Source organism: Coregonus clupeaformis, unplaced genomic scaffold (genome assembly GCF_020615455.1).
Source record: "Coregonus clupeaformis isolate EN_2021a unplaced genomic scaffold, ASM2061545v1 scaf1234, whole genome shotgun sequence".
NCBI lineage: Eukaryota > Metazoa > Chordata > Actinopteri > Salmoniformes > Salmonidae > Coregonus > Coregonus clupeaformis.
This window is the reverse complement of record NW_025534688.1, coordinates 152,501-164,621: the sequence shown is the minus strand read 5'-3', so window position 1 is coordinate 164,621 and position 12,121 is coordinate 152,501. Positions and strand designations below refer to the sequence as shown.

The window sequence follows — 12,121 nt, the reverse complement described above, 5'->3', positions numbered from 1 at the left end:
ATACAGTAGAGTAGAGTAGAGTAGAGTAGAGTAGAGTAGAGTAGAGTAGAGTAGAATACAGCAGAGTAGAATACAGCAGAGTAGAGTAGAGTAGGGTAGAGTAGAGTAAGGTAGAGTTGAGTAGGGTAGAGTAGGGTAAAGTAGAGTAGGGTAAAGTAGAGTAAAGTAGAGTAGGGTAGAGTAGAATAGAGAGTGGTGTTTTACCTCTGTTTGTTGAAGGGACTGCCAAACGTGATGTTATCCTCCACAGTGGCATTCAGCAGCCAGGACTTCTGGGTAGCGTAGCCCACAGAGTACCTGTTCTTACTGAGGCATTATGGGAAATGGAGGCAGAAGAGAGAGAGCTCAAACTACAAACATGGAGGTAGGGGAGGGGGTAATCTTTGGGACGTCAACAATGAGGCACATCAAGCGGTGAGTGGGGAAGTGGGTTTAGGTTTCAAACACAGGTTAATGATGAGCTGGAAGAGTTGAGCCAAAATAACAACAATGTGCTGGGAGTCCAGTTTGTTGATCTTGTTTGGATGTGCAGTTGAACTACCCAAAGACCCAAAGGATAGGCTTGAGGATAAGAGCATTACGTGTCTGAAGGCACAGTGCTTTGTGTACTATTGTGTACCAGTGTTCCCACCACCATACGTTAGCCTTTGCTGGTTATTAATGGTTGAGTAATTGTATTATATAAGAGAAAGAGATTGCTCCTTTAAGAGTGAAGACGTTAGCTGTGGGTCATGCACACCGACCTGGAAACAACACAACTGCAAAAGAGAGTATGTTGGTCTCTTTGTGTATAGTATTCCTATCGTCTCCTGTTGAAAACATACCGTGCTGGTGAATCCACAGTATCAAAATATATCCATATCTCTATCTCTATAACTGCCTTTTCAGTCGTTTTCTGACTAAAAACAGCATTTTCTGTCAGTTACTTCAGACCCAGACCCCCAGCATGGAAGCACACAAACATTCCACGACTCACTCCACGACCAGCTAGTAACAACTCAATGATCACCGTGATGGAGGGATGTAGTGATGGAGGGATTGAGGGAGGGATAAAAGGAATGATGGCAGGGGAAGGGAGGAAGGGGGTGACGGCAGGGTCCCTTCAGAGGAAGTTTAAAAAGGGGTACCTCCTGGTTTCTTCAAAAGACAGGTCCGTCTCAAAACAACTGCAAGTCACGTTCAATGTGTTAGAGTCCATAGAGCCAGATAGACACAACCACCTCGACTTCAACTTCCTTTACACATGAAAAGCTGAACCGCGCGCGTGTGTGTGTGTACAGTCGCATATGTGTGTTCAAATGTCAATCTAGCAGAAGTGTGCTTACAGTTAAGCCCTGTTTTGTAGGGCAGCCCTAAAACTGTGTATCGGGGCTAAGACATTTTGACAAAGAGCCAAGAGTCAATTGAATTAGCCAGCATTATCTACAGCATTACCTCCCTCAACAGTGCAGGCATACTGTCATGATACTGTCATTGTCTCAGGCCCAGGGCACTGTCTGCTCTAATAGTGTTATGGCTTCTCCTAGAATGATGTAGGTCTACATGAGGGTGGGAGTCAGTCGGTAGAACAGCGTCTGCTAAATCAACCGTTCTCAACCCAGTCCTTGGGGCCCACCAGTCCTTTCACATATTTGGTGTTTATTCAAAAGTAGCACGCCTAAATGATTCAACTAGTCAACTAATAGCCAAATGACTTAAGTGTTGAGACCTAAATGATTCAACAATTCAACTAATAGCCAAATGGCTTGTGTTGAGAGTAAAATGTATTCAACTAGTCAACTAATAGCCAAATGACTTAAGTGTTGAGACCTAAATGATGCAACTAGTCAACTAATAGCCAAATGACAACTAGTCAACTAATAGCCAAATGACTTAAGTGTTGAGACCTAAATGATTCAACAATTCAACTAATAGCCAAATGACTTGTGTTGAGACCTAAATTATTCAACTAGTCAACTAATAGCCAAATTACCTAAGTCTTGAGACCTAAATGATTCAACTAGTCAACTAATAGCCAAATGACAACTAGTCAACTAATAGCCAAATGACAACTAGTCAACTAATAGCCAAATGACTTAAGTGTTGAGACCTAAATGTAGAATGTACTGTACAGGGGTGAGATGGGAAGAGTAAACCCCAGAGGGAGAAAATACCTGTTGGCCTCGTGCAGCATCTCACTCACAGGCAGTCTGATTTAGATAGAAAACAACGACAACGACAACGACAGAAGACAGAACACAGACAAGGCTGAGGTTAGTGTTTACGGCCCGTGATTACTACCTGTTCTGCTATGGTACTGACTGGCACCTTCGTTCGCTCACATAAGAGTGGACTTGATGTGGCAGGTCAATTTCATTTTGGATTACTGCTACTGCTAAGATCCCCCAGAAGAGCAGCCGTTATGGTTATAAACAGATTGAGGAGACATAGTGGTTATAATGGTAATTGTGGTACACCATCAGTATTATAGAGAACTTTCAAGAACTATATGGACCCTCTTTCATAGCAGCGTATGAAGGGAGAGAAGTGTTTAATAGCTTGATAGGTCATATTACAGCGTATTAACAGGCTGTGACTTAATGGAGAACAATGAAATCAACAGTTACTAAAACTACAACAGACTAATACGACTGTTTTCATTCAATCTAGCTCAAAATGAAAACCTTCCAGTCGGAAGTGTATTATTCATTCAATAACCCAAACAAATACTTAACCGAATCAAATTAAATTATACAATTGAAAACTTATTGGACAAGTAATCACGCTAACTCCTAACCAATTTGTTGTTGGCAAGAAAATGCTGCAACGCCCAGTTCGTTAGCAATTAGCATGTGTCTGTTCTTCTGCTCAGGTTTCAATCTAAATGCTAATGCTAAGAATGCTAATCAGAGCTCCATCTCCAGAACATCACTGACGACCCAATCCTAATTTGACATTAGCGTACATGAATATGAGTGCAGATCTCAAATGAAGATTTGGTCCTAGGAGATGGACATAGACGTTCTGGTTTGTAGTGAAAATATGAATAACAGAGCTATAAGAAGACAGAGAGTTGAAAATGGAAAAGTCCCGTTTTAAAAGTGACGGTGAGATTGTGTTATAGAGAGATGAGTAGAGAGATGATATTAAACAGTCAAAGTTCAGGCGAAGCTGACACCAGCAAGCAGACGGTGAGCGATGTACAGAGAGACAGAGGAGCAGCCAGCTCTCCTTCCATAACAGCCACAGCGACAGATACAGACACAACCAGGACACAGGAAGGACAATACCAACAAGATGAGGGTTGAATGGCTTCTTATTCCACAGATGAAGGCTTTGATTAGCATTGGTGGTGAAGCACAGTGAAACACTGTCTGACAGCTTGTCAACTCTAGAAAGACACAACTATCCCAAAACGAGACTGAGACGGATCAAAAGGAAATGAGATGTGTGTCCATCTCTGTCTTTGAGTGGACCTCAGCATGTTCAGTACCTAATAGAGATGAGTACCTCAGAGATTTACGCCTATTATAGCACTTCTAACATGTAGCTTATGGTGATTGGTACCACTCACTTGCTCCAGTAGACCTTTCCACTGAGGGTCTGCATCTCTCCCAGCATGGCCAGCAACAGCGACGACTTCCCACAACCCACCTGGCCCACGATCATGGTCAGCTGACCTGGAAATATCAGACACAGGACATACTGTCTGGTAAGAAGACACTATTTAAAGCATTAGAGAGAACAGATTGTTCTATGTCAATCTTACATTGATTATGTCTGTTACAGCCCTGGGTAAAGCTTAAAAGTAGGATAGGATATCGGGATATCTTTACACACTCAATTTCGAGCAGTCATGTTTTCACATCAGTGGAGGCTGGTGGGATGAGCTATAGGAGGACAGGCTCATTATAATGGCTAGAATGGAATAAATGGAATGGAGTCAAACATGTGGTTTCTATACGGTTGATGTGTTCGATACTGTTCCATTTATTCCATTCCAGCAATTACAACGAGCCCGTCCTCCTATAGCTCCTCCCACCAGCCTCCACTGTTCCACATATCCTACATAACACTTCTACTCCCTCAGCTGCAGCAAATAGTGGTCTACCAGGACCAGCCTATCCTGTTTGTCTTAGCAGACAAGATGTCATATCTGACGGACCACTGGCCCTGAGGTCATAGCAGGGAGATATACTACACTGTTACCCAAACGCACACACAGCTGGTGTTAGATATACTACATTGACTGTCGATGACCTCCTAAACAGATGCAGCCTGGCATCCATATCCATAGTGTTCCCAGCAGGATCAGGTTACCTGTTGGGATGCAGATGTTGATGTCGGACAACGTTGACAAGTTGCTTCCCCACGTGAAGAATCCACTGTTCACCTGAACAGGATATAGTGGGATTAGTAGGCTGACAGAAAAACATTAGACATGGAGCCTACATTTTACATTACATTTTAGTCATTTAGCAGACGCTCTTATCCAGAGCGACTTACAGTTAGTGAGTGCATACATTATTATTATTTTTTTTTCATACTGGCCCCCTGTGGGAATCAAACCCACAACCCTGGCGTTGCACATGCCATGCTCTACCAACTGAGCTACATCCCTGCCGGCCATTCCCTCCCCTACCCTGGACGACGCTGGGCCAATTGTGCGCCGCCCCATGGGTCTCCCGGTCGCGGCCGGCTACGACAGAGCCTGGATTCCAACCAGGATCTCTAGTGGCACAGCTAGCACTGCGATGCAGTGCCTTAGACCACTGCGCCACTCGGGAGTACCATTTTATAGTCTGCAGCTGGTGGTTTAGATATGTGTGTTTACATAGAAATCATTTAGAATTTAGTTCTGTAAGGCAAATATAATAGCATGTTTACATAGTTATGTTGTGTTTTATGTCTTGTACGATTCTACTGTTTATTATAGCCAGTAATCCCCCCTCCCTTCCATCCCCTACAGCAAAACCACACGCATCACACAAGATCTGCGATTCAGTGACACAGAACTAATAAATACAAGTTAAACATGAAAGACAGACGTCTTATTACCGCTGAGAAAAGATACTTGTTAATTAAGTTTGTAAATAGACAGAGCGGATGTTACGGGGGTGGGGACCAGAGGGGATGGGGGAGTCTTGAAAGGGAGGCAGGGATAGGGGGTGGGGACCAGAGGGGATGGGGGAGTCTTGATAGGGATGCAGGGATAGGGGTAGAGAGAGGTAGAGAGGGAGTAGAGGAAGATAGGGGTGAGATGGGAGGCAGAGATGGAGGGATAAGATGGAAGAGAAGACAGAGAGGAAGGTAGAGAGGTAGAGAGAAGGGGTGATGGGAGACAGAGAGGAAGGTAGAGAGGTAGAGAGAATGGGTGATGGGAGACAGAGAGGAAGGTAGAGAGGTAGAGAGAAGGGGTGATGGGAGACAGAGAGGAAGGTAGAGAGGTAGAGAGAAGGGGTGATAGGAGACAGAGAGGAAGGTAGAGAGGTAGAGAGAAGGGGTGATGGGAGACAGAGAGGAAGGTAGAGAGGTAGAGAGAAGGGGTGATGGGAGACAGAGAGGAAGGTAGAGAGGTAGAGAGAAGGGGTGATGGGAGACAGAGAGGAAGGTAGAGAGGTAGAGAGAAGGGGTGATGGGAGACAGAGAGGAAGGTAGAGAGGTAGAGAGAAGGGGTGATGGGAGACAGAGAGGAAGGTAGAGAGGTAGAGAGAGAAAGAGGGTGAGATGGGAGAGGAGGCAGAGAAAGAGGATTTGTCTGGTTCACACACACAGCAGCAGCCCATTCTTTCGACCCTCGGACCCTCCTGCCGCCCCCAAGCTCATTAACAGACTGCCTACAATAATGCTGTGGGTCCACAGGGATAGCAACAGGATGTGGACCCCAATGAGACTAGAACAGGGGCTGAGAACATGATGACACAGTGCACTGGGTTCTCCGTTCTCATGAGAATCCCCTGCCTCTGACTCATGACGTGGTTCCTGAGAGTTTAAACTGTCGGTTTAAATGTTGACTTCTCCTCAGGGTTCGTTTCACACAATGGACAGGCCAAGAGATGAAACATCTGCTGTGAGAGATAGACAGTGGTAACATCTGTGGTGTCTTACTAGAGTGAATGACCGGGCGGATGTGACAAAAAGGCCAGTTTAAAGGTTACATACAGTACGGTTTGATGACAACTGTCAGACTATAGCTCAGAAGCCTCTGCTTGTGTATGTGTCCACATGCATGCATGTGGCTGCACATGTACGTGAGCTAAAGCTTGTCTGTGAGTTGATAGCCTACAGTGGGGGAAAAAAGTATTTAGTCAGCCACCAATTGTGCAAGTTCTCCCACTTAGAAGATGAGAGAGGCCTGTAATTTGCATCATAGGTACACGTCAACTATGACAGACAAATTGAGAAAAGAAAATCCAGAAAATCACATTGTAGGATTTTTAATGAATTTATTTGCAAATTATGGTGGAAAATAAGTATTTGGTCACCTACAAACAAGCAAGATTTCTGGCTCTCACAGACCTGTAACTTATTATTTAAGAGGCTCCTCTGTCCTCAACTCGTTACCTGTATTAATGGCACCTGTTTAAACTTGTTATCAGTATAAAAGACACCTGTCCACAACCTCAAACAGTCACACTCCAAACTCCACTATGGCCAAGACCAAAGAGCTGTCAAAGGACACCAGAAACAAAATTGTAATAATATAATAATATGCCATTTAGCAGACGCTTTTATCCAAAGCGACTTACAGTCATGCGTGCATACATTTTTTGTGTATGGGTGGTCCCGGGGATCGAACCCACTACCTTGGCGTTACAAGCGCCGTGCTCTACCAGCTGAGCTACAGAGGACCACGTGCTGCTGCTCGGTTGGGAAGACTGAATCTGCAATAGGTAAGCAGCTTGGTTTGAAGAAATCAACTGTGGGAGCAATTATTAGGAAATGGAAGACATACAAGACCACTGATAATCTCCCTCGATCTGGGGCTCCACGCAAGATCTCACCCCGTGGGGTCAAAATGATCACAAGAACGGTGAGCAAAAATCCCAGAACCACACGGGGGGACCTAGTGAATGACCTGCAGAGAGCTGGGACCAAAGTAACAAAGCCTACCATCAGTAACACACTACGCCGCCAGGGACTCAAATCCTGCAGTGAAAGATGAGTCCCCCTGCTTAAGCCAGTACATGTCCAGGCCCGTCTGAAGTTTGCTAGAGTGCATTTGGATGATCCAGAAGAGGATTGGGAGAATGTCTTATGGTCAGATGAAACCAAAATAGAACTTTTTGGTAAAAACTCAACTCGTCGTGTTTGGAGGACAAAGAATGCTGAGTTGCATCCAAAGAACACCATACCTACTGTGAAGCATGGGGGTGGAAACATCATGCTTTGGGGCTGTTTTTCTGCAAAGGGACCAGGACGACTGATCCGTGTAAAGGAAAGAATGAATGGGGCCATGTATCGTGAGATTTTGAGTGAAAACCTCCTTCCATCAGCAAGGGCATTGAAGATGAAACGTGACTGGGTCTTTCAGCATGACAATGATCCCAAACACACCGCCCGGGCAACGATGGAGTGGCTTCGTAAGAAGCATTTCAAGGTCCTGGAGTGGCCTAGCCAGTCTCCAGATCTCAACCCCATAGAAAATCTTTGGAGGGAGTTGAAAGTCCGTGTTGCCCAGCGACAGCCCCAAAACATCACTGCTCTAGAGGAGATCTGCATGGAGGAATGGGCCAAAATACCAGCAACAGTGTGTGAAAACCTTGTGAAGACTTACAGAAAACGTTTGACCTGTGTCATTGCCAACAAAGGGTATATAACAAAGTATTGAGAAACTTTTGTTATTGACCAAATACTTATTTTCCACCATAATTTGCAAATAAATTCATTAAAAATCTTACAATGTGATTTTCTGGATTTTATTTCCTCATTTTGTCTGTCATAGTTGACGTGTACCTATGATGAAAATTACAGGCCTCTCTCATCTTTTTAAGTGGGAGAACTTGCACAATTGGTGGCTGACTAAATACTTTTTTCCCCCACTGTATGTGTCTGTTGCTGTGTCCGTGCATGCAGTCAGCGAGTGTGTACGGTGCTGTGTGTGTCACAGGTCCTGAGAAGAAGGGCCAATGAGCTTGTTGAGGTGTTGAACTTTGACCCCTGACCTTGACAGCCACGTCCTCAGTCTCGTTGGGCCGCAGTGGCCTGCGTGCTGGCTGCTCATAGCTCTCCATCTGGTAGAGCAGGGGCTGCTTCCTGTTTATAGCTTTGGTCTGGAGAGAGAGAGGTAGGGAGGGAGAGATAGGGAGGGAGGGAGAGAGAGGGAGGGAGAGAGGGAGGGAGAGGGGAGAGAAAGAGAGATTGTATTAAGTGATGAACTTGTCCCCTCATCCGCTGTAACCTCCAGGGAGGTCCCCCACTCAGACCCTGACTGAGGCTGTCCCCAGAGGGAGATTCTTATCCCCTACCCCTCATCCCCAAGGCATCCATCCCTCCCTCCCTCCATCCATCCATCCCGCCATCCATCCATCCATCCATCCATCCATCCATCCATCCATCCATCCATCCATCCCGCCATCCATCCATCCATCCATCCATCCATCCATCCATCCATCCATCCATCCCTCCATCCATCCATCCCGCCATCCATCCCTCCCTCCCTCCATCCATCCATCCATCCATCCATCCCTCCATCCATCCATCCCGCCATCCATCCATCCTTCAGCCCTAAACATCCCACACTAACCCCTCCAATTGCCTCCTCCCCTCCACCACCCCAAGACATCAATCTCTCCATCCATCCTTCAGCCCTAAACAAATGGCTCCTCGATCTCACACTAACCCCTCCACCACTCGGTCTCTGTCTCCCTCCACTCCTTCTGAGGAGTCCAACACAGAAATAAACCTGTCAAAGTCCAGAGAACAGCTGAGGACATGACGAGACTACCAGCAACCAGCTACTTAACGTCTCCTGGGAGAGATTCCCCATTAAACCCTGCTGCAAGATTGACACGGTGTGTAGTTACAGTTACTCCTTTTACAGAGACCAAATCGGCTCTGCCCAAACAGACACTTTCTCTGAAGTTTTACCAAAAGCTTTAAGTTAGAAACACATGTCGGATCTGAAACTTGGTCAGACGAAAACCATCATAAAAACAGAATGTTCCCTATCTTCCTGATGAGTCCATTAGCCATGTTGGGAGCTGTCTAAATCCTGTTGTGACACAGTAGTAGCCGTATTACATGCTGCGTGTAAATGAATGGCTCCCGGATTAGACTCTGTGGTGTCCTGGCTGAATGGCTCCCGGATTAGACTCTGTGCTGTCCTGGCTGAATGGCTCCCGGATTAGACTCTGTGCTGTCCTGGCTGAATGGCTCCCGGATTAGACTCTGTGCTGTCCTGGCTGAATGGCTCCCGGATTAGACTCTGTGCTGTCCTGGCTGAATGGCTCCCGGATTAGACTCTGTGCTGTCCTGGCTGAATGGCTCCCGGATTAGACTCTGTGCTGTCCTGGCTGAATGGCTCCCGGATTAGACTCTGTGCTGTCCTGGCTGAATGGCTCCCGGATTAGACTCTGTGCTGTCCTGGCTGAATGGCTCCCGGATTAGACTCTGTGCTGTCCTGGCTGAATGGCTAGCGTTAGCTGCTCTGTGCTGTCCTGGCTGAATGGCTCCCGGATTAGACTCTGTGCTGTCCTGGCTGAATGGATCCCGGATTAGACTCTGTGCTGTCCTGGCTGAATGGCTAGCGTTAGCTGCTCTGTGCTGTCCTGGCTGAATGGCTCCCGGATTAGACTCTGTGCTGTCCTGGCTGAATGGCTAGCGTTAGCTGCTCTGGCAGGGGGAGAGATAAGTAATTGGGTCATGTTCATTAGGGACCAAACTGAATAAACAGACTGAAACACTAAGAGACTACCTCGACTTGTCCAATAAGAAACACCATTTAGTTTACTGTTTTGTTTACATTTTACTTCAGTGTGCCCTACTAAACACAACTCAGGCCTGTATGGGGGCAGTGTTCGGTAATAGTGGTGGTGTGTGTGTGTGTGTGTGTGTGTGTGTACTCACCGCCCCAGGGTGTTTCTTACAGGCCTCTAGGGACACAGACATGTCTCCGTTCCTCCAGCTGTCATCGCCAATCTCATCGCTCTGCAGGAACTCACCCAGCTTCTGGACGCTGTGGATAGGATAGGATATGATAGGACACACACAAACACATAAATAACACTGCTATGATACAATTAAGATTCCAGCAGATTGTCTAGCTGGTAGCTATCCAGTATTCAGTATCCCTGGGCGTCCTCAGTAGGCCTCTCACCTGACCATGGCCTTGACTGCGAAGCGGACCACGGTGGAGAGAAGGAACAGTGGGGTAACCAGGATGTGGAAGAGGGCCAGAGCAGCGAAGGCCTCCGAGGGGCTGGGTCGGGTCTCGTTGATCAGGGCGTGGCTGACAAAAGTCTGACAGAGACACAAAGGGACACACAGTTACTCAGTTCAGTATTGTTACCAGATTTCAGAGCTGGCAAAACACTAGCTAAAATTGGCCTATAATTGGCCTGCAGGATACCGGAATGATGAGAAACCCTCTTACCGCAAGCACAGCAGCGATGGGGAGAGCAGCATTCATGAAAACTGGGGAGAAAAATAGGTCATATTATGTAACGGAGAGCATTTAGAGAGAACATAGACATTTTCAAACTTCAAAGCTCTTAATTCAAACTGAGCCCCAAATATAAAGGAATAAATGAGAACAAAATATAAACAGTGTGAGTGTCTTTCTGGACAAAATGAAGGTGATTTCACAGCTCAATAGAAAGGATGTGATAGCTATTATAAAGTAACGGAGGAGGGGCTGTGTGTCTCATTGGAGGTGTGGAGAGCAAAGGTGTGTGTCTCACTAGACATGGAGGTGTAGAGGGCGAAGGTGCGGAGGCTGGTGAGCTCCTTGCCCCTGGTGTCTTCTACACTGTCACAGAAGATGTTCTCCCAGGCGTACAGCTTCAGCAGCTTGATCCCCTTCAGAATCTCTGTGGTCTTCTTCAGACGGTCTGTAGAATGGTCCTGTCAGAAAAGGGAGATGCCTTAGTGAAGATTCAAACCACAGAATAAGTATTAGAAAGATGAATATTTTGTTATATATTGTTTCCTCATCATATACTGTTTCCCTCATCACAACAGAAAATAACTGAAATCACTCAAACGTAGGCTATTTATTCATGGTAAAGCTTGCAGGTTCGTATCTAAAGTGACAGTGAAACTACGATCTAAGGGATTGGTGCAGGCAGTGTTCAACCTGAGTGTCTCAAAGTGAACAGAGGGTGACTCACCAGGGTGCTCTTCTGGGTGTCAGCCAGCTTGGTAGCGATCAGGTACTGGACTGGAGCCAGCAGCACGATGACTGAAGCTCCAATCAGAGCACTGGTCCCCAAAAGATAGTACAGCAGGATCACACCCATCACAATCTGAGTAGGAACACAACACAAAGATATTAGGAATATATTAGGGAGTTTTTAGGGATATATTAGGGAGTTATTAGGGAGTTATTAGGGATATTAGGGATATATTAGGGATATGTTAGGGATATATTAGGGAGTTATTAGAGATATTAGGGATATATTAGGGATATATTAGGGAGTTATTAGGGATATTAGGGATATATTAGGGATATATTAGTGATGCACAATATTACAGTCATATTGGTACTGGGAGATAATGGCTTAAAAAAATATATACTTGTTAACCCATATTCTGGGACAAAATCATGCTTTGGAACCCACTTTAAGATCGGGATTGTTGGCCGGATCATACATAAAGAGTATGTCCAGATAGATTGTATCTTAACAGCATGGCCCCACCTGCACTTATGTTAAATTGACATCAAATTGACACCCTTTTTCTAACATTTACATTACATTTTAGTCATTTAGCAGATGCTCTTATCCAGAGCGACTTACAGTTAGTGAGTGCATACATTTTTCATACTGGCCCCCCGTGGGAAACGAACCCACAACCCTGGCGTTGCAAGCGCCATGCTCTACCAACTGAGCTACAGGGGACACCTTGTACCTAACCTTAACCTAATTCTCCTAACCTGCTACATTAATTCTCCTAACCTACTGTGTAAGTTCTCCTAACCTGC

General features: G+C 45.7%; 1 protein-coding gene across 1 annotated transcript in view; it reads right to left on the bottom strand.

The window, feature by feature from the left end:
- Positions 1-200: 200 nt before the first annotated feature.
- Positions 201-12,121, bottom strand: part of LOC123486479 (ATP-binding cassette sub-family C member 9-like) — a 24,383-nt gene continuing 12,462 nt past the window's right edge. The window contains exons 11-19 of the mRNA XM_045217804.1: positions 11,310-11,444; positions 10,881-11,043; positions 10,574-10,614; positions 10,298-10,440; positions 10,048-10,156; positions 8,145-8,252; positions 4,300-4,372; positions 3,554-3,659; positions 201-306 (exon numbers count right to left, since the gene is read on the bottom strand). Coding sequence (XP_045073739.1) covers positions 201-306; positions 3,554-3,659; positions 4,300-4,372; positions 8,145-8,252; positions 10,048-10,156; positions 10,298-10,440; positions 10,574-10,614; positions 10,881-11,043; positions 11,310-11,444 — 984 coding nt within the window. The remainder of the gene's footprint in view (positions 307-3,553; positions 3,660-4,299; positions 4,373-8,144; positions 8,253-10,047; positions 10,157-10,297; positions 10,441-10,573; positions 10,615-10,880; positions 11,044-11,309; positions 11,445-12,121) is intronic.